The following is a 23,177-nucleotide window of genomic DNA, read 5'->3' as shown; positions in this document are numbered from 1 at the left end:
ACCTGGAATTAAAAAGGATTTTGGGGGGGTTTGTATCATTTGATTTACACAACATGCCTACCACTTTGAAGATGCTAAATATTTTTTATTGTGAAACAAACAAGAAATAAGACTCCTAAAAACAGAACTTGAGCGTGCATAACTATTCATACCCCCCCAAAGTCAATATTTTTTTAGAGACAGCTTTTGCAGTAATTACAGCTGCAAGTCTTTTGGGGTATGTCTCTATAAGCTTGGCACGTCTAGCCACTGAGATGTTTGCTCATTCGTCAAGGCAAAACTGCTCTAGCTCCTTCAAATTGGATGGGTTCATATGGTGTACAGCAATCTTTAAGTCATACCATAGATTCTCAATTGGATTGAGGTCTGGGCTTTGACTAGGCCGTTCCAAGACATTTAAATGTTTCCCCTTAAACCATTTGAGTGTAGCTTTAGCAGTATGCTTAGGGTCAGTGTTCTGCTGGAAGGTGAACCTCCGTCCCAGTCTCAACTCTCTGGAAGATTGAAACAGGTTTCCCGCAAGAATTTCCTTGTATTTAGCACCATCCATCCTTCCTTCAATTCTGACCAGTTTCCCAGTCCCTGCCGATGAAAAACATCCCCAAAGCATGATGCTGCCACCACCATGCTTCACTGTGGGGATGCTATTCTCAGGGTGATTGGAGGTGTTGGGTTTGCACCAGACATAGCGTTTTCCTTGATGGCCAAAAAGCAACATTTTTGTCTCATCTGACCAGAGTACCTTCTTCCACGTTTGGGGAGTCTCCCACATGCCTTTTGGCAAACACCAAATGTGTTTGCTTATTTTTTTCTTTCAGCAATGGCTTTTTTCTGTCCACTCTTCCGTAAAGCCCAGCTATGTGGAGTGTATGGCTTAAAGTGGTTCTATGGGCAGAAACTCCGATCTCTCCTGTGGAGCTTTGCAGCTCCTTCAGGGTCATCTTTGGTCTCTTTGTTGCCTCTCGGATTAATGCCCTCATTGCCTGGTCTGTGAGTTATGGTGGGCGGCCCTCTCTTAGCAGGTTTGTTGTGGTGCCATATTCTTTCCAATTTTAATAATGGATTTAATGGTGCCCTGTGGATGTTCAAAGTTTCTGATATTTTTTTATAACCTAACACTGATCTGTACCTCTCCACAACTTTGTCCCTGATCTGTTTGGAGAGCTCCTTGGTCTTCATGGTGCCCCTTGTTTCGTGGTGTTGCAGACTTTGGGGCCTTTCAGAACAGGTGTATATATACTGAGATCATGTGACAGATCATGTGACACTTAGATTGCACACAGGTGGACTTTATTTAACTAATTATGTGACTTTTGAACGTAATTGGTTGCACCAGATCTTATTTAGGGACTTCATAGCAAATACACATGCACACACCACTTTTCCGTTTTTTGAAACAAGTATTTTTTTAAATTTCACTTCACCAATTTGAACTTTTTGTGTATGTCCATTACATGAAATCCAAATAAAAATCAATTTAAATTACAGGCTGTAATGCATCAAAATAGGAAAAATGCCAAGGGGGATGAATACTTTTGCAAGGCACTGTAACAGCATGTCAAATGTCAGTTTGAATAAGTTCCAATGGCATGTCCCTTACCTTGCGAGACAGAGGTACCTCTATAGGGACAGGGATGACCTCAGCTAGCAGGCAGCCATAGAAGGCCACCAAAAACATCCCAGGGTCACTGTTAGGGTACACTAGAGCCACCTACAGGAGAAAAAAAAACTAAGTTGATGTATGGACCTCAAAGGTCCACTATGCAGAAATTGCGCCGCCATTTCCTGGTTGCTAAAATTCAAATAGTTCGCCTCATTTCAGTTTATGTCAAAAAACAAGCAAGTATTCTGTAGTGTAACGAATCATTGTACCATCTAAACCATTATCAAATATATTTTCTATAAGCAAAAATATTGTATTTTCAGCTGTTTGAAGCTGGTGTACAAAATCAAATTAAAAGATGAAAAGTTTAAGCACGGGAAGCATAGAAATAGTGCACATAGAATATATCTACCGCTTCTTAGACATGTGCTCAATGAGAATGACAGATCTATAACAAACATTTTGATGGGAATTTGGTCAGATTGACCAAAAAGTTACATATTGCAGCTTTAATTTATGGGACTGTTTTGACGCTATATCATTACGACGCAGAGGGAAGTAGGAGTAGTGTGAGTCGGTGTGTCTCACCCTGTCCCCAGGCTTGAGGACCTGCTCGTTCTTGGGCCCCAGTTTATTGAGGAGGGTGTAGGCCAGCTTCACACTGCGGCTCCACAGCTTTCCTGATGGAGGGAGAAGGGGAGGAGGGAGGAGGAGAGAGGAAAGAGGGAGGGCGGGCATTGTAAATAACAGTGGCACACTCTGACAATCAATCTCATACTCCTCCTTTCATAACCCTCCATTATTTTGATTACTCTATCTACACCATGTCTACAGTATAGTACCAACCATATCCTAAAATAATATAAGAAATAAATGATCCAGGGCCAGACCTTGAACCTCCCTATATAGTAAGTAGAGTTATTTAAATGTAAGCAATCATATTACCGTGAGGGGATTAAGACTAACGTACAGTACGTCAGTGTGTACAGGGGTTTGTGTGTGGGCCAAGTTTCTTACAGTACGTCAGTGTGTACAGGGGTTTGTGTGTGGGCCTAGTTTCTTACAGTACGTCAGTGTGTACAGGGGTTTGTGTGTGGGCCTAGTTTCTTACAGTATGTCAGTGTGTACAGGGGTTTGTGTGTGGGCCAAGTTTCTTACAGTACGTCAGTGTGTACAGGGGTTCAAATCAAATCTAATGTTATTTGTCACATACACATGGTTAGCAGATGTTAATGCGAGTGTAGCGAAATGCTTGTGCTTCTAGTTCCGACAATGCAGTAATAACCAACAAGTAATCTAGCTAACAATTCCAAAACTACTACCTTATAGACACAAGTACAAGTGGATAAAGAATATGTACATAAAGATCTATGAATGAGTGATGGTACAGAGCGGCATAGGCAAGATACAGTAGATGGTATTGAGTACAGTATATACACGAGATGAGTATGTAAACAAAGTGGCATAGTTAAAGTGGCTAGTGATACATGTATTACATAAAGATGCAGTAGATGATAGAGTACAGTATATACGTATACATGAGATGAATAATGTAGGGTATGTAAACATTATATTAGGTAGCATTGTTTAAAGTGGCTAGTGATATATTTTACATCATTTCCCATTATTAAAGTGGCTGGAGTTGAGTCAGTGTGTTGGCAGCAGCCGCTCAATGTTAGTGGTGGCTGTTTAACAGTCTGAAGGCTGTTTTTCAGTCTCTCGGTCCCAGCTTTGATGCACCTGTACTGACCTCGCCTTCTGTATGATAGCGGGGTGAACAGGCAGTGGCTCGGGTGGTTGTTGTCCTTGATGATCTTTATGGCCTTCCTGTGACATTGGGTGGTGTAGGTGTCCTGGAGGGCAGGTAGTTTGCCCCCGGTGATGCGTTGTGCAGACCTCACTACCCTCTGGAGAGCCTTACAGTTGTGGGCGGAGCAGTTGCCGTACCAGGCCGTGATACAGCCCGACAGGATGCTCTCGATTGTGCATCTGTAAAAGTTTGAGTGCTTTTGGTGACAAGCCAAATTTCTTCAGCCTCCTGAGGTTGAAGAGGCGCTGCTGCGCCTTCTTCACGATGCTGTCTGTGTGGGTGGACCAATTCAGTTTGTCTGTGATGTGTACGCAGAGGAACTTAAAACTTACTACCCTCTCAACTACTGTTCCATCGATGTGGATAGGGGGGTGTTCCCTCTGCTGTTTCCTGAAGTCCACAATCATCTCCTTAGTTTTGTTGACGTTGAGTGTGAGGTTATTTTCCTGACACCACACTCCGAGGGCCCTCACCTCCTCCCTGTAGGCCGTCTCGTCGTTGTTGGTAATCAAGCCACTGTTGATTACCACTGTTGTGTCGTCCGCAAACTTGATGATTGAGTTGGAGGCGTGCGTGGCCACGCAGTCGTGGGTGAACAGGGAGTACAGGAGAGGGCTCAGAACGCACCCTTGTGGGGCCCCAGTGTTGAGGATCAGCGGGGTGGAGATGTTGTTGCCTACCCTCACCACCTGGGGGGGCGGCCCGTCAGGAAGTCCAGTACCCAGTTGGACAGGGCGGGGTCGAGACCTAGGGTCTCGAGCTTGATGACGAGCTTGGAGGGCACTATGGTGTTGAATACCGAGCTGTAGTCGATGAACAGCATTCTCACATAGGTATTCCTCTTGTCCAGGTGGGTTTGTGTGTGGACCAAGTTTCTTACAGTACGTCAGTGTGTACAGGGGTTTGTGTGTGGGCCAAGTCTCTTACAGTACGTCAGTGTGTACAGGGGTTTGTGTGCTGGCCAAGTTTCTTACAGTACATCAGTGTGTACAGGGGTTTGTGTGTGGGCCAAGTTTCTTACCGTATGTCAGTGTGTACAGGGGTTTGTGTGTGGGCCAAGTTTCTTACCGTATGTCAGTGTGTACAGGGGTTTGCCAGTGATGTCCAAGGCGGTGAGGGCGGGGCTCTTGCCCTGTGTGGCCCCCCAGCGAACCAGGGCAGCCTGGAGGGCAGGGGGCCAGTTACTGACCACCCCCAGGGGCTCCCCCTTCACTGGGATGATTGGACGTCCCTCTGGCCGCGGGGTGTTGGGGTCCGGCTGAGGCACTGGAGGGGGAGACGGGGGAGCAGTATTAACCAGAGAGCACCTTTGAGGTTGGTACAGAGCAGTGGAAATAAAAATATTGTTGGTGATCCGTTTGTGCCGACTGGAGTTGGCAAGACTGCACTAACAGATCTGGGACCAGGCTAAGAGAGATCTACTGATTGAAGAATAAATGGTGACTCACCCTCTACAATTTCCTCCTGGTCGTCCATGAAGAACTCACTGAGGGGGGGCCTCTTGGGCCTCTTCAAGGTGTTGAGCAGCTGCTGAATCTTAGTGGACACCCTGCTGTTAACCGGGACACCTGGAGGGTGGGGGGTGGGTGGTACGACAAACACTGTCACACACACACACACACACTCTCTCTCCCTGCACCGATACACAAAGCCTTCATTTCACACACAACTCTGGCATGCCTTATTTCGCCAGAACATTTCTCCACTCTCAGTCTGCTAGTTTTTAATCAACATCCTAATTCCCCACTGCAAGCTGGCCCCTGGGAGTGGTCAATTCTTAAATTATTTTTAGAACGAAAGCCAGTAGACAAAGGGCTCCCTCTACACCAGGACTGGGAGGGTCGGAGTGAGGTAGATGGGAATAGGAATCATTGGATTCATAATTGGAAAACACATGAGGATTCATCCGTTTCAGAGGATGGTTCTGGTTTCAGAGATCTACTATTCTCCTTAAAATCATATGGTACAGAGGGTAAGAACAAGTCACAAAGGCACAAACAGTACACAGACGTACAGTGAGGGAAAAAAGTATTTGATCCCCTGCTGATTTTGTACGTTTGCCCACTGACAAAGAAATTATCCGTCTATAATTTTAAATGGTAGGTTTATTTGAACAGTGAGAGACAGAATAACAAAAAAAATTCGAGAAAAAAGCATGTCAATAATGTTAGAAATTGATTTGCATTTTAATGAAGGAAATAAGTATTTGAACCCTCTGCAAAACATGACTTAGTACTTGGTGGCAAAAACCCTTGTTGTCCCACTCCTCTTTGCAGATCTTCTCCAAGTCATTAAGGTTTCGAGGCTGACGTTTGGCAACTCGAACCTTCAACTCCCTCCACAAATTTTCTATGGGACTAAGGTCTGGAGACTGGCTAGGCCACTCCAGGACCTTAATGTGCTTCTTATTGAGCCACTCCTTTGTTGCTTTGGCCGTGTGTTTTGGGTCACTATCATGCTGGAATACCCATCCACGACCCATTTTCAATGCCCTGGCTGAGGGAAGGAGGTTCTCACCCAAGATTTGACGGTACATGGCCCCATCCATCGTTCCTTTGATGTGGTGAAGTTGTCCTGTCCCCTTAGCAGAAAAACACCCCCAAAGCATAATGTTTCCACCTCCATGTTTGACGGTGAGGATGGTGTCTTGGCGTCATAGGCGGCATTCCTCCTCCTCCAAACACGGCGAGTTGAGTTGATGCCAAAGAGCTCCATTTAGGTCTCATCTGACCACAACACTTTCACCCAGTTCTGAATCATTCAGATGTTCATTGGCAAACTTCAGACGGACATGTATATGTGCTTTCTTGAGCAGGGGGACCTTGCTGACGCTGCAGGATTTCAGTCCTTCACGGCGTAATGTGATAACAATTGTTTTCTTGGTGACAATGGTCCCAGCTGCCTTGAGATCATTGACAAGATCCTCCCGTGTAGTTCTGGGCTGGGCTGATTCCTCACCGTTCTCATTACAATTCCACGAGGTGAGATCTTGCATGGAGCCCCATGCCGAGGGAAATTGACAGTTCTTTTGTGTTTGTCCCATTTGCGAATAATCGCACCAACTGTTGTCACCTTCTCACCAAGCTGCTTGGAGATGGTCTTGTAGCCCATTCCAGCCTTGTGTAGGTCTACAATCTTGTCCCATCCTTGGAGATCTTTCTGATTGAGAGGGGGTCAAATACTTATTTCCCTCATTAAAATGCAAATCAATTTATAACCTTTTTGACATGCGTTTTGTTGTTATTCTGTCTCTCACTGTTCAAATAAACCTACCATTAAAATTATAGACTGATCATTTCTTTGTCAGTGGGCAAACGTACAAAATCAGCAGGGGATCAAATATTTTTCCCTCAGTGTATATATTCTCATAGGGAATGTGTTACCTCTTCTGTTACCTATTGCCAGTCAAAATAACATGTGACAGGGTGGAAAAAGACCAGAAGAAAAGAAAGCAACATGGTTTGGTTAATGATATGGTCCAGTCGGAAAGCAAAAGTTATTCAGGAAAAAATACTTATTACTTCAAAAAAGTTATTTTCAATGAAAATGCAAAATTGTATGAATCGACGAGGACACACACTCACAATCTCACACATCCACACACTTCCGTACTCCTACGTGACCCATCACACACACACACACACACACACCTTAATAGAGATGCTATTCTTACCGTCGGCTGTCTCCATCATGCCGGAGTGACTCTGTCCGCGGCTCATCCCCCGGACCACGGGAGGGTTGTTGGGCCGGTCCACCTGAGAGAAGTCCCTGGCCTGGGGGGCCGCTGTTGCCACATCTGGGGGGGCACTGTTCTCTGAAGGGCCTGGGAGGAAGGCAGGGTGATTTTATCTGGGGTTACAGGTCATGACGTTCTAGTGTTGTGATCATGAGGACATATCTTACCGATACGTGCGTGAGCCAGCATGTCAGCTATGACTGGATGGTGTAGTTGTGGTTGGTACTGCGGCTGGTACTGGGGCTGATATTGGGGCTGATACTGGGGCTGATACTGGGGCTTGTACTGGGGCTGGGCTTGGGGCTGGGATGGTTGAGGCTGGGGCTTGCCCTCTCCATGGGACAGGGTGGAGGAGGCAGAGGAGGAGGTGGATGAGCCTTGGACAGAGTGGTTGATCCAGGAGTCAGGGCTCTGCAGACTCGGGGGCTGCAGCAGAGAGGGAGTGTCCAGAGCCTCCAAATCGGCTCCCACTGACGACTGCCTCAGCAGAGCACTCTCATTCTCTGAACCTGACGACGAGTCTGAGATAGGAGAAAGCGTAAGAGAGAGAATTAGAAAGAGAGCGTGTGACCTTAGGATTAAACTCTACAGTACTAATAATAAAGCTTACGTAGGCTGTTCCTGAGGAAATAGAAGCAGTCAGGCTGATTTGAGGGGGTCAGTCCTACGCTACCTGGTGGGGTGCAGTTCATGACGGGCGACTGGACGTAGGTGGAGCGGCGTTTGGTGGGCATGGGCAGTGCCATCTTCTCCTCCTTATGTTTGGCCAACGCAGCCTGCACCGTCTCTGTGTGGATATCTGAGGCAACAAGAGAGAGAGAGAGAGAAGGAGAGAGAGAGGGGAAGAAGGCAAGAGGAAGAAATGACCCTTTAGAATTTGGATGCTCGGATAGGGATGGAGAGGAAGAACTTGAACATGAGAACACCCACTGATAAACTTGAGTTTTTTCTTCTGAAATCTAAGTGAAACTACCAATGACGGAGAACTTTCAATAATCGTTATTCCATAGATATTGATGCATAAAGATAATCAGTGTTCTGTCAAAAGCTGAAGTGATGTTTGACTTTTAACCATCAGAGGAGAAGAGACGCCAGTTCGGTCCTGCTGTAACAGGAAACCACTGTTTGTGTGCAGGAGAGAGGGTCTATTACGATCCTCACCCATCCCTTACCTTTAGAAAGTATTCACAGCACACCCCTTGATGTTTTGGAATACTTATCTAATCAAGATATATTCATGTTTTATTTTCCATCTATTTTTTCATAAATGTTCACATTTGTCTTTCACTTTGTCATTACAAAGTATTTTGTGTACATCATTGACAAAAAATGACAATTAAAATCATTTTTAATCGCACTTTGTAACAACAAAACATGGAAAAAGTCAGGGGTGTGAATACTTTCTTAAGGCACTGTACATTCATACATGCACGCACCCACAACACACACAGGTATGCAGTCATGTACGCAAGCATGCACCCAACACACACACACACACACACACATCTTCATGAGAGATACAATCAGAATACATAGCTACATGGAAGAGAATCTACATAAACCGTCATCAAAAACAACACATTAATCAACACTATAGAATGTTACAAGATAACATTTGATTCTTCTAAATATAGACTGCTATTCTGTTTCCATTCTTCCCATATGCTGCATGTCCAATCATTCATCACCATAGAAACATGAGAGAATGACCATCACATATGTTTGAGAGGCCGAGAGGCGTCTCTGTGGATATAGGTGAGGTTGCCGCACGGCAACCAAGAAATGAATAGCAGAGACTACACACATACACACTAGAAGCACCTCAGCCTAGCAACACACACGCACTGGCTGCTACCTTCCACACACCCATATAAATGCATATAGGCTACATACACGTGCACACAAGACAAGCCCTTCTGGATCTAAACATCAATAATATTGCTGACAGCTAATTCTACATCCTCTTGCCCACACCCTCGCCGTCTTCCTTTCTCTGTACCTCTCCTCCAACCCCCCCATGAGACTGAGGTATCAGCAGGTTCATCATAAGGAGGATGAAACCATCCAGACTTGCCTTCTCCCTGACCCCTCACTCTATCCCTCCTCTCTATCCCTGATATTCCTCTGTAATCCAGTAATAAAACTGTGTTTTTCCTCAATACTCTTCAAACTCCTTCTCCATTATCCCTGCATCCTATTTGTTTCCACCTGACTACCAGCTACCACTCCCTTTCCCTCTTTCCCAATCCTTCTTCGCTTTGCCCCAAATCCAGTCGGACTTCCAGCAAGATCCCCAGAGATCCCTTCAGATTTCAAATGGAACTTGAAGAAAACGTTCATGCAGTTCTCTCTATCTGGTCAGCCGTCCTATAGGATCCAATAGATCACACACAATGGTAGTCCTTCAGCCCCTCTGGCACATCAGACTGGCATTGATTTAGTGTGTGTGTGTGTGTCTCACGTGAGAGGTGAGACCAGTCTGATGCAGAGGCTGTCCAGACACGGAAGGGAGGAGAGGGAAGTGGAAGGAGAGAGAAACAGTAGAGCATGAAGCTGCCTAGAGGGAGGATACATTTACACTGTGTGCACCTCTAGTAACAGAAGGAGATAGAGAGAAAAACAGAGAGAGAGAGAAACAGAGAGACAGAGGGAGAGAGAGAAAGAGAGAGAGGGAGAGAGCAAGAGAGAGCAAGAGAGAGCGAGAGAGAGAGAGAGAGAGAGAGAAATCAGTTATTTTGTGTCTTTTCAACCATCTAAAGATCCATTCTAACAATCCTTCCCTGCAATCTTCAGAATCTACAATAGAATTCTTTGGTTCTGAGTTCATCCATCCTGTTTAGTATTCCCCCTGCTCTCTCCACAGCCCAGCACATTGCCAAGCCGTGACATCCCTCCACACTCACAATGTGAGGGATCTGGACTCCTGGGCTCCCCTGTAGAGGGGCTGCTGAACACTGTAAGAAGTATAGGGACTTTTCTTTCTCCACAACCCAACAGGACACACACACACACACACACACACACACACACACACACACACACACACACATGACCTCAGACAGTATTCACACTCTAACACACACGCTCAAAGCAGTGCTGCCCTTTTATTGGTATTTGAGACAATTATGGGATTACAAGATTCTGCTTCAAAACTATATTACTGGTTATATTGATCGAAATTAAAGAAAATACTGAGAGAATAGATAAAACCTAACATGAATGAAAAACTCAACATTATTGACTATGACTGGATTTCCTTAGGTGACTTTAAGTGTTGATTTAAAACGTAAACTTATGTAAGGATAGAAGTTGTTGCTCACCTGATCGGTAGCGGTCATCCCTGGTCCCTCCGCTGCGGTGCGGTCGTCGGGAGCGGCGATCACGGTAGCGAGAAGAGGAGCTGGGGGGAGGAGCCTGTGTGTGAGCGCTAACATGGGTGGAGCCAGAGGCGTTGCTAGGACCAGGAGCATGTGCGTCATAGGCAGGGGGGGGAGGTTCTACTGGGGAGCACAACAAAAATTAAGTAGATCATTAGGAGATCACAAGACAGTAAACAAAGTACATAGTATATAGAAGGTAATGTACCACAGAGTTATAGAGATGTCCTTTCCATTGATGCAGACAGAAAGGGCTCAGATCTCTCCATGCTTTCAGTTCTTCCCTTGACCCTTGACCTGACTAGGGCTGTGGCTGTCATGAAAATTTGTCAGCTGGTGATTGTCAAGCAAATAACTGTCAGTCTCACGGTAATTGACCGTTAATTAACATAAACACATTTAGCATCTCTGGGCTTCGACACACAGCCTACAAACCACTGATGCAGTCCTTTGAAACATTTCCATTTTGAAAAGTCGAATAAATCCATGTTCTATAACCTACACCATCACAATACATCCATTATTTACTTTAGACTGGTCTAAAGAAACATGATATGAAGAAAATGTAGTCTATTTCAGAAGAACAGAATAGCATACTCAGAGTTGACTTATATTAGGCCCTGATGTGGCTATGCCATATCACATAGTTCTTTTAGCAGACAAGATTTGCTTAGAATTCCGTGGCATTATTTTATAGTATGAAGAATACAATTGAACATATCTGAATGAAACAGAAAGGATATTTTCTCCAAAACTATTTGAGGGAGTGCGTACATGCAGCTATTCTGTGTTGAGCGGTTAACAAAGAAGGTCCTCCTGTATGTTTAATTTAGAGTTATTTACGCAACTTTAGTTGTGATTAGGGTTGGAACCTTCCGGTAAATTTCCAGGATTTTTCCATTTTTTTAAAAATGTTGCTTAAATTCATTAAAAAAAGTTAGCTTATGACAGTGAAACTTTTTTTTGTGGGATACACATAAGGCAATTCTAGCTCTTGTGGCATATTTTGGTTCAACTATCTCCAATTCAATGCATGCACAGTGCATTCTTCCATCACATGTGCAGTGCACTCTTCCATCACATGTTCAGCTGATTCTCAAGATCTTGCACACTAATGAGATGCTATTGAGCCCACACTACTACACTGTCTAAGCCAAGGACTACATGCTTTCTGGTAAGTTTTGATTACAATACTGGGTGGGGTGAATATATTTTATATGACATACATGATTTTTTGTTAACTAGTAAATAGTAGCCTAAAGCAAAGTGTGTTTTTATCCTTTCTAACTTAACAATTTCTGCTAGTTAGATTTTGCTACCATGTGGGTTTTAGCTTGCTTGAGCCTGCTAACTGAGGAGTGTTAATTCACCTGTTTCCATACATGTTTCATTTTAAAACAATTATCTCACAAAGGAGTTGTTTAATCTAACTGCTTAACTATTTGTCTGTACATGGAATTGTATTTTTTATTTTTATTAATTATTTTCCTAATCTTTACAGGAAAATGCCATGGGCAGTATCTGATGTGTGGAGACATTTCACTTGCAGCTAATGTAGAAGGAAAAGCTGTGTACATTTGCAAATAGTGTGCCAAATCATATGTGAAGAATGCAACAAAGATGCAGGATCATCTGGCCAAGTGCATAAAGTTCCCTCAGCGCTCACAACCTCTGAGAAAAGTCCCTCTACTTCTATTCGAGGTGAAAATGATGAATCAGACACCTTATCGATAGCAACAGCTAATGGTCCTTCTGGAATCAGAAGTTTGTTTGACTCAATGGAGGAAAGTAGTCAGGGAAATGCTGATGAATGTCTTGCTTGAGCTGTGTACGCAACTGGTTCACCTCTGATGCTCACAGGCAATGTGTATTGAAAGAGATTTCTGAATGTTCTTCGCTCAGCATACACCCCTCCAACCAGACATGCTGTATCTACTCATTTGCTGGATGTAGAATTCAACAGAGTTCAAGTGAAAGTCAAGCAAATCATAGAGAAAGCAGGCTGTATTGCAATCATCTATGATGGGTGGTTGAATGTTCGTGGGCAAGGAATAATTAACTACATCATCTCCACCCCACAACCAGTATTCTACAAGAGCCCAGACACAAGGGACAACAGACACACCGGTCTCTACATTGCAGATGAGCTGAAGGCAGTCATCAATGACCTTGGACCACAGAAGATATTTGCACTGGTGACAGACAATGCTGCGAACATGAAGGCTGCTTGGTCTAAAGTGGAGGAGTCCTACCATCACATCACACCCATTGGCTGTGCTGCTAATGCATTGAATCATGGTACTGAAAACAATGGATACACTCTACAAGAGAGCCAAGGAAATGGTTAGGTATATGAAGGGTCATCAAGTTACAGCAGCAATCTACCTCACCAACCAAAGTGAGAAGAATAAAAGCACCACATTGAAGCTGCCAGCAACACCCATTGGGAGGGTGTTGTCATCATGTTTGACAGTCTCCTGGAGGGGAAGGAGTCTCTCCAAGAAATGTCCATATCACAGTCTACTGATATGGACAGCCCCATCAAGAGGAGAGAGTGGTAAGCAGCCTGAAACTCCTGAAACCTATAGCAGTAGCCATTGCACGGATTGAGGAAGACAATGCCATCCTGTCTGATGTTCAGACTTTGCTTGCAGATGTAAGAGAAGAAATCTGTACTGCCCTGCCCACTCCACTGTTGATTTGTTTAAAAATACATTAAAAGCGTGAAGACTTCAGCCTGAAGCCCATACAAGCCGCAGCGTACATATTGGTCCCCAAGTATGCTGACAAGAGCATCCTGTCTGGTGCAGAGATGAACAACACCTATGGTCCCATCACTACCTTGTCTCGCCACATTGGCCTGGATGAGGGAAAGGTTCTTGGCAGTCTGGCGAAGTACACTTCCAAGCAAGGGCTTTGGGATGGAGATGCAATATGGCAGTCGTGCCAACATATCTCATCAGCCACCTGGTGGAAGGGACTTTGTGGATCTGAGGCTCTTTCCCCTGTTGCCTCCATCATCCTCCAAATCCCAACAACATCAGCCGCCTCAGCGCACAACTGGTCCTTGTTTGGGAACACACACACCAAAGCACGCAAGAGGCTGACCAATAAAAGAGTTGATAAATTTGTGGCCATCCGGGCTAATTTGAGGCTTTTTGAGCCTGACAATGAGCCATCCTCAACAAGGATGGAAAGTGACAATGAAGATGAGGCCCCAGAGTCTGATGTTCAAGAGGTGAAAATTGAGGAGGTCCAGGGAGAAGACATGGAAGCCTGAGAGGAAGACAACTAAAGCTGTAGTTTCAAGACTATCATTTTACAGATGTATGTTGAAAAGGGTTTTGGGAGATGTGATGGATCACATCGTCATTTTGTCATTTCCGGTCACAACTTGCAGACTTGTTTACGTGTTGCTGTGCGTTTTGTTGCCAACCTTACTTTGCTACCTGACAACTTTACGTTTTTATCTTTTTAATTACCGTTTATATTTTTAGCTTTTCCTTCACTCAACTTTTTTTCCTTCAACTTTTTCACTCCGGACGCTTTATCTGGACATGGTTCGTCAGGACCTCCACCAGCTGAAGCTAAGTAGTAACATTAACATGATGGTTTCCGATTGCAGTCGCTGTACTCATAATATACAGGAGAACGATCACCTTATGGCGAGGATAGCTGTGCTGCAAGCCCAGCTTCAGACGCAATCGTTAGGCAAGGGTCATTTTAGTGTAGGAAAGGATGAAACAGCGTCTGTGCCACCAGTAAGTACAGATAGTAGTATAAATCCCCTCGCACAGTTCCCGCAGCCTGACAACTTTCTCATGGCTTCTGGAGGGAAATGCTGTAGGAATGCTCAACCGGTGTCGCTCATTCAGCCGACAGAAACTTTAAACCGGTTTTCCCCATTAAGCAGCGAGTCGGAGTCTGAGGCCGAGCCTTTTCTTGTCTCTACTCCTCCCGTTACGGGGTCTGAGACGCAGAAGCCTCCAACCATTAGCTCTGACAAATTGAAAACCCTAGTCATTTTTTTATTTTATTTTTTTTATTTTATTTTTTATTTCACCTTTATTTAACCAGGTAGGCTAGTTGAGAACAAGTTCTCATTTGCAACTGCGACCTGGCCAAGATAAAGCATAGCAGTGTGAGCATACAACAAAGAGTTACACATGGAGTAAACAATTAACAAGTCAATAACACAGTAGAAAACGAAGGGGGGGTCTATATACAATGTGTGCAAAAGGCATGAGGAGGTAGGCAAATAATTACAATTTTGCAGATTAACACTGGAGTGATAAAAGATCAGATGGTCATGTACAGGTAGAGATATTGGTGTGCAGAAGAGCAGAAAAGTAAATAAATAGAAACAGTACGGGGATGAGGTAGGTGAAAAGGGTGGGCTATTTACCAATAGACTATGTACAGCTGCAGCGATCGGTTAGCTGCTCAGATAGCTGATGTTTGAAGTTGGTGAGGGAGATAAAAGTCTCCAACTTCAGCGATTTTTGCAATTCGTTCCAGTCACAGGCAGCAGAGTACTGGAACGAAAGGCGGCCAAATGAGGTGTTGGCTTTAGGGATGATCAGTGAGATACACCTGCTGGAGCGCGTGCTACGGATGGGTGTTGCCATCGTGACCAGTGAGCTGAGATAAGGCGGAGCTTTACCTAGCATAGACTTGTAGATGACCTGGAGCCAGTGGGTCTGGCGACGAATATGTAGCGAGGGCCAGCCGACTAGAGCATACAAGTCGCAGTGGTGGGTAGTATAAGGTGCTTTAGTGACAAAACGGATGGCACTGTGATAGACTGCATCCAGTTTGCTGAGTAGAGTGTTGGAAGCCATTTTGTAGATGACATCGCCGAAGTCGAGGATCGGTAGGATAGTCAGTTTTACTAGGGTAAGCTTGGCGGCTTGAGTGAAGGAGGCTTTGTTGCGGAATAGAAAGCCGACTCTTGATTTGATTTTCGATTGGAGATGTTTGATATGAGTCTGGAAGGAGAGTTTGCAGTCTAGCCAGACACCTAGGTACTTATAGACGTCCACATATTCTAGGTCGGAACCATCCAGGGTGGTGATGCTAGTCGGGCATGCAGGTGCAGGCAGCGACCGGTTGAAAAGCATGCATTTGGTCTTACTAGCGTTTAAGAGCAGTTGGAGGCCACGGAAGGAGTGTTGTATGGCATTGAAGCTTGTTTGGAGGTTAGATAGCACAGTGTCCAAAGACGGGCCGAAAGTATATAGAATGGTGTCGTCTGCGTAGAGGTGGATCAGGGAATCGCCCGCAGCAAGAGCAACATCATTGATATACACAGAGAAAAGAGTCGGCCCGAGAATTGAACCCTGTGGCACCCCCATAGAGACTGCCAGAGGACCGGACAGCATGCCCTCCGATTTGACACACTGAACTCTGTCTGCAAAGTAATTGGTGAACCAGGCAAGGCAGTCATCCGAAAAACCGAGGCTACTGAGTCTGCCGATAAGAATATGGTGATTGACAGAGTCGAAAGCCTTGGCGAGGTCGATGAAGACGGCTGCACAGTACTGTCTTTTATCGATGGCGGTTATGATGTCGTTTAGTACCTTGAGTGTGGCTGAGGTGCACCCATGACCGGCTCGGAAACCAGATTGCACAGCGGAGAAGGTACGGTGGGATTCGAGATGGTCAGTGACCTGTTTGTTGACTTGGCTTTCGAAGACCTTAGATAGGCAGGGCAGGATGGATATAGGTCTGTAACAGTTTGGGTCCAGGGTGTCTCCCCCTTTGAAGAGGGGGATGACTGCGGCAGCTTTCCAATCCTTGGGGATCTCAGACGAGATGAAAGAGAGGTTGAACAGGCTGGTAATAGGGTTTGCGACAATGGTGGCAGATAGTTTCAGAAATAGTTGGCGACTCCATTACCCGCAGTATTAGACTTAAAAAGAATCATCCAGTGATCATACACTGTTTACCAGGGGGCAGGGCTACCGACGTTAACGGTAATCTGAAGATGGTGCTGGCTAAAACTAAAACTGGCGAGTGTAGAGAGTATAGAGATATTGTTATCCACATCGGCACCAACGATGTTAGGATGAAACAGTCAGAAGTCACCAAGTGCAACATAGCTTCAGCGTGTAAATCAGCTAGAAAGATGTGTTGGCATCAAATAATTGTCTCTGGCCCCCTCCCTGTTAGGGGGAGTGATGAGCTCAACAGCAGAGTCTCACAACTCAATCGCTGGTTGAAAACTGTTTTCTGCCCCTCCAAAAAGACAGAATTTGTAGATAATTGGCCCTCTTTCTGGAACTCACCCACAAACAGGACCAAGCCTGGCCTGCTGAGGAGTGACGGACTCCATCCTAGCTGGAGGGGTGCTCTCATCTTATCTACCAACATAGACAGGGCTCTAACTCCTCTAGCTCCACAATGAAATTAGGTGCAGGCCAGGCAGCAGGCTGTTAGCCAGCCTGCCAGCTGACTGTGCTAGTGGAGTCTGCCACTAGCACAGCCAGTGTAGTCAGCTCAGCTCTCCCCATTGAGACCGTGTCTGCGCCTCAACCTAGGTTGGGCAAAACTAAACATGGCGGTGTTCGCCTTAGCAATCTCACTAGGATAAAGACCTCCTCCATTCCTGCCATTATTGATAGAGATCGTGATACCTCACATCTCAAAATAGGGCTACTTAATGTTAGATCCCTCACTTCAAAGGCAGTTATAGTCAATTAACGAATCACTGATCATAATCTTGATGTGATTGGCCTGACTGAAACATGGCTTAATACATGGCCCCACACGTACGTCTAGGGGTACCCTCCCCCACTGCTCAACTGACACAGTGGCGCACAGAACGCAAAAATATTCTTTGAAATATTTAACCTCCACACATTAACAAGTCCAATAGCTCAAATGAAAGATAAACACCTTGTTCATCTAGCCACCAAGTCAGATTTCTAAAATGTTTTACGGCGAAAACATAGCACATATTTATGTCAAACCACCACCAAAGATAGGCTAATTTACATAGCCATTTTGTAGAACAATAGATGCAATCACAAAAGCAGGATTAAAAGAAAAATTATTCACTAACCTTTTGAAAATCTTCATCAGATGACAGGAATAGGACATGTTATACAGTACATTTATGTTTTTTTCAATAATATGCAAATTATATCCATAAATCACGGTTTACATAGAAGGTCATGGTCAAAAAATGCTACAACAATGCCCGGAGAAATTATGATAACTCTGCCAGATAACAGAAATACACATCATAAACGTTGACTAAATATACATGTTCTACATATAGTTAGAAAGATACACTTCTTCTTAATAAAACAGCTGTGTTACATTTATTTTTAACGTTACAGAATTCGTTCACTTGTCAATAATATGAGACGGCGCTCATAGATTAGCAATATGGCTTCGCTATTTCGGAGTCCACAGAAACACATAATAACCACATAAATATTCCCTTACCTTAGCCGTTGTTCGATCAGAAGTCGTGGAAGAAGTCATACTTACCAAAACCAGCGTTTGCCTTTCAAATGTGTGTCTTTGGGTTATCAAACGAGACTAATTTCGGCTGAAAAGCACTCACAAATCTATGGGTTGCGCATCGAAAATTCAAAATTACATATTATATGTCGACTAAACTGGTCAAACTAAGTTCAGATTCGAGCTAAAACATGTTTTAATCATATATAAAAGATATAAGCTCGAAAGGAGAAGCCTACGTCGTTTGGTGGATCTTGGAACAAAGAGAGAGAAATTGCAGACGCGCGTACGTATTATTGCGTGACCGGAGGGTTTCGCCCCGCCAAAGGGTGAGGGAGCGCGCAATCTTCACAATGACCCCATTGAAAGAGGACATCGCGCTGAAGAGATAGAAACTGTTTCCAGATCTGTAGCTGGTTGGGAAGGGTGGGGGCGATGACGTCAAAGTTGGGCCAACTTTTCTGATGACAGAAAGAGTTTGGAAGAATGGATGCCCTGTGAGTTCTGCTTTACATAGAGACATAATTTGAACGGTTTTAGAAGCTTTAGAGTGTTTTCAATTCAATAATATTTATTATATGCATATATTAGCAATTCTTTACAGATTTTTTGTCAGTTTACTATGGGCACGCATTTCTCCAACGGGGGCAGTATTCTGCCATAGCCTTAACAGGTTTTAAGCCTGAGGGATTTACTGTGTTAAATGAGGCCTCACCTCCTGGTTACACTCGTGACCATATCCCCCGTGCATCCCGCAAAGGCGGAGGTGTTGCTAACATTTACGATAGCAAATTTCAATTTACAACAAAAAAAAATGAAATTTTCGTATTTTGAGCTTCCAGTCATAAAATCTATCCAGCCTACTCAATCACGTTTTATAGCTACTGTTTACCGGCCTCCTGGGCCATATACAGTGTTCCTCACTGAGTTCCCTAAATTCCTAACGGACCTTGTAGTCATAGCAGATAATATTCAAATTTTTGGTGATTTTAATATTCACATGGAAAAGTCCACAGACCCAATCCAAAAGGCTTTCAGAGCCATCATCGATTCAGTGGGTTTTGTCCAACATGTCTCCGCACCTACTCACTGTCACAGTCATACTCTGGACCTAGTTTTGTCCCTTGGAATAAATGTTGTGGATCTTAATGTTTTTCCTCATAAACCTGGACTATCGGACCACCATTTTATTACGTTTGCAATCGCAACAAATAATCTGCTCAGACCCCAACCAAGGAGCATCAAAAGTCGTGCTATAACTTCTCAGACAACACAAAGATTCCTTGATGCCCTTCCAGACTCCCTCTGCCTACCCAAGGACGTCAGAAGACAAAAATCAGAAATAAATAAATAAATAATAACCCTAACCACCTAACTGAGGAACTCAATTTAACCTTGCGCAATACCCTAGATGCAGTTGCACCCCTAAAAACTAAAAACATTTCTCATAAGAAACTAGCTCCCTGGTACACAGAAAATACCCGAGCTCTGAAGCAAGCTTCCAGAAAATTGGAACGGAAATGGAGCCACACCAAACTGCAAGTCTTCCGACTAGCTTGGAAAGACAGTACCGTGCAGTATCGAAGAGCCCTCACTGCTGCTCGATCATCCAATTTTTCCAACTTAATTGAGACACATAAGAATAATCCTAAATTTATTTTTGATACTGTCGCAAAGCTATCTAAAAGGCAGCATTCCCCAAGTGAGGATGGCTTTCACTTCAGCAGTAATACATTCATGAACTTCTTTGAGGAAAAGATCATGATCATTAGAATGCAAATGACTGACTCCTCTTTAAATCTGCGTATTCCTCCAAAGCTCAGTTGTCCTGAGTCTGCACAACTCTGCCAGGACCTAGGATCAAGAGAGACACTCAAGTGTTTTAGTACGATATCTCTTGACACAATGATGAAAATAATCATGGCCTCTAAACCTTCAAGCTGCATACTGGACCCTATTCCAACTAAACTACTGAAAGAGCTGCTTCCTGTGCTTGGCCTATGTTGAACATAATAAACGTCTCTCTAGCCACCGGATGTGTACCAAACTCACTAAAAGTGGCAGTAATAAAGCCTCTCTTGAAAAAGCCAAACCTTGACCCAGAAAATATTAAAAACTAATCTGCCTGTATCGAATCTTCCATTCCTCTCAAAATAAATTGAAAAAGCTGTTGCACGGCAAATCACTGCCTTCCTAAAGACAAACAATGTATACGAAATGCTTCAGTCTGGTTTTAGACCCCATCATAGCACTGAGACTGCACTTGTGAAGGTGGTAAATGACTTTTTAATGGCGTCAGACCGAGGCTGCTTTTGATACCATCGATCACCACATTCTTTTGGAGAGATTGGAAACCAAAATTGGTCTACACGGACAAGTTCTGGCCTGGTTTAGATCTTATCTGTCGGAAAGATATCAGTTTGTCTCTGTGAATGGTTTGTCCTCTGACAAATCAACTGTAAATGTTGGTGTTCCTCAAGGTTCCGTTTTAGGACCACTATTGTTTTCATTATATATTTTACCTCTTGGGGATGTCATTCGAAAACATAGTTAACTTTCACTGCTATGCGGATGACACACAGCTGTTCATTTCGATGAAACATGGTGAAGCCCCAAAATCGCCCTCGCTAGAAGCCTGTGTTTCAGACAGAAGGAAGTGGATGGCTGCAAACTTTTGACTTTTAAACCCAGACAAAACAGAGATGCTTGTTTTAGGTCCCAAGAAACAAAGAGATCTTCTGTTGAATCTGACAATTAATCTTGATGGTTGTACAGTCGCCTCAAATAAAACTGTAAAGGGCCTCGTTACTCTGGACCCTAATCTCTCTTTTGACGAACATATCAAGACGGTTTCCAGGACAGCTTTTTTCCATCTACGTAACATTTCAAAAATCAGAAACTTTCTGTCCAAAAATGATGCAGAAAAATGTATCTATGCTTTTGTTTCTTCTAGGTTAGACTACTGCAATGCTTTACTTTCCGGCTACCCGGATAAAGCACGAAATAAACTTCAGTTAGTGCTAAATTCGACTGCTAGAATCCTGACTAGAAAAAAAAATGTGATCATATTACTCCAGTGCTAGCCTCCCTACACTGGCTTCCTGTTAAGGCAAGGGCTGATTTCAAGGTTTTACTGCTGAACTTCAAAGCATTACATGGGTTTGCTCCTACCTATCTTTCTGATTTGGTCCTGCCGTACATACATACACGCACGCTACGGTCACAACACGCAGGCCTCCTAATTGCCCCTAGCAAACAGCTGGAGGCAGGGCTTTCTCCTATAGAGCTCAATTTTTATGGAATCGTCTGCCTACCCATGTGAGAGTCGCAGACTCGGTCTCAACCTTTAAGTCTTTACTGAAGACTCATCTCTTCAGTGGGTCATATGATTGAGTGTAGTCTGGCACAGGAGTGTGAAGGTGAACGGAAAGGCTCTGGAGCAACGAACCACCCTTGCTGTCTCTGCTTGGCTGGTTCCCCTCTCTCCACTGGGATTCTCTGCCTCTAACCCTATTATAGGGGCTGAGTCACTGGCTTACTGGTGCTCTTTCATGCCATCCCTAGGAGGGGTCCATCACTTGAGTGGGTTGAGTCACTGACGTGATCTTCCTCTCTGGGTTGGCGCCCCCCCTTGGGTTGTGCCGTGGCGGAGATCTTTGTGGGCTATACTCGGCCTTGTCTCAGTATGGTAAGTTGGTGGTTGAAGATATCCCTCTAGTGGTGTGGGGGCTGTGCTTTGGCAAAGTGGGTGGGGTTATATCCTTCCTGTTTGGCCCTGTCCGGGGGTATCATCGGATGGGGCCACAGTGTCTCCTGACCCCTCCTGTCTCAGCCTCCAGTATTTATGCTGCAGTAGTTTATGTGTCGGGGGGCTAGGGTCAGTTTGTTATATCTGGAGTACTTCTCCTGTCTTATCCGGTGTCCTGTGTGAATTTAAGTATGCTCTCTCTAATTCTCTCTTTCTTTCTCTCTTTCTCTCTGAGGACCTGAGCCCTAGGACCATGCCTCATGACTACCTGGCATGATGACTCCTTGCTGTCCCCAGTCCACCTGGCCGTGCTGCTGCTCCAGTTTCAACTGTTCTGCCTGCGGCTATGGAAACCTGACCTGTTCACCGGATGTACTACCTGTACCAGACTTGCTGTTTTCAACTCTCTAGAGACAGCAGGAGCAGTAGAGATACTCTTAATGATCGGCTATGAAAAGCCAACTGACATTTACTCCTGAGGTGCTGACTTTCTGCACCCTCGACAACCACTGTGATTATTATTATTTGATCATGCTGGTCATTTATGAACATTTGAACATCTTGGCCATGTTCTGTTATAATCTCCACCCGGCACAGCCAGAAGAGGACTGGCCACCCCTCATAGCCTGATTCCTCTCTAGGTTTCTTCCTAGGTTTTGGCCTTTCTAGGGAGTTTTTCCTAGCCACCGTGCTTCTACATCCGCATTGCTTGCTGTTTGGGGTTTTAGGCTGTGTTTCTGTACAGCACTTTGAGATATGAGCTGATGTAAGAAGGGCTATATACATTTGATTTGATATTGATTTAATTGGGGTCATTCAATATTCCCTTTCTTTTGTTGTTCCATGAAATCATCCCATGTGAAGAGTCAACTTATTGAATTAAAAAGTTCAATTCGTAACTAAATTGTTTTGTTTATATTTCTATTGGAAGGATTTAATCATTTGCAATTGTCTACTTATGATAATGTAAAAAGTTTGTTTCTGTCTCCATATGACATGGTAAACATATCCAATGCAAAAGACGTCTACATTTAAATGTTATTAATATTAATTCCCATATATTCCCGTTAATTCCCATATGTTCCAGTTAATTCCCACGGAAAGTTTCCACCTCTGAATTATCCCCAAAATGTGCAACCCTAGTGATACAAAGTCTGATGATGATTTGAAAAAAGTCACATGAAAGGCATGAGCTCTGCTTTGTTTTTTGGCACAGGCTACACACTTCATCAGTCTCTCATTCACAGTTTGAACGGGAACTTCAAATCAAATCAAATGTTATTGGTCACATACACATATTGAGCAATGTTATTGCAGGTCAGATGTTAGGTGACTAAGTCAGTTAGTGATGCTATGTTATGCTATTGCACACTCTCAAAAATAAATAATCCTATAATCTGATACAATCTTACAAAATGTCAATAGGTTCTATA

At 44.1% G+C, this 23,177-nt stretch overlaps 1 protein-coding gene across 4 annotated transcripts in view; it reads right to left on the bottom strand.

The window, feature by feature from the left end:
- The window catches only part of LOC109891188 (disco-interacting protein 2 homolog B-A), a 78,581-nt gene that overhangs the window by 24,951 nt on the left and 30,453 nt on the right, over nt 1–23,177 (bottom strand). For 2 of the 4 annotated variants that reach the window (XM_031825245.1, XM_031825246.1), the window contains exons 3-10: nt 10,470–10,649; nt 7,760–7,948; nt 7,317–7,670; nt 7,087–7,236; nt 4,862–4,981; nt 4,482–4,679; nt 2,192–2,283; nt 1,601–1,711 (exon numbers count right to left, since the gene is read on the bottom strand). In XM_031825245.1, coding sequence (XP_031681105.1) covers nt 1,601–1,711; nt 2,192–2,283; nt 4,482–4,679; nt 4,862–4,981; nt 7,087–7,236; nt 7,317–7,670; nt 7,760–7,948; nt 10,470–10,649 — 1,394 coding nt within the window. The remainder of the gene's footprint in view (nt 1–1,600; nt 1,712–2,191; nt 2,284–4,481; nt 4,680–4,861; nt 4,982–7,086; nt 7,237–7,316; nt 7,671–7,759; nt 7,949–10,469; nt 10,650–23,177) is intronic. The other 2 variants (XM_031825247.1, XM_020483541.2) reach the window with 1 other exon arrangement.

Source organism: Oncorhynchus kisutch, linkage group LG5 (assembly GCF_002021735.2).
Source record: "Oncorhynchus kisutch isolate 150728-3 linkage group LG5, Okis_V2, whole genome shotgun sequence".
Taxonomy (NCBI): domain Eukaryota; kingdom Metazoa; phylum Chordata; class Actinopteri; order Salmoniformes; family Salmonidae; genus Oncorhynchus; species Oncorhynchus kisutch.
Note: the sequence above shows the minus strand (reverse complement) of the source record. Positions and strands in the feature narration are given on the sequence as shown.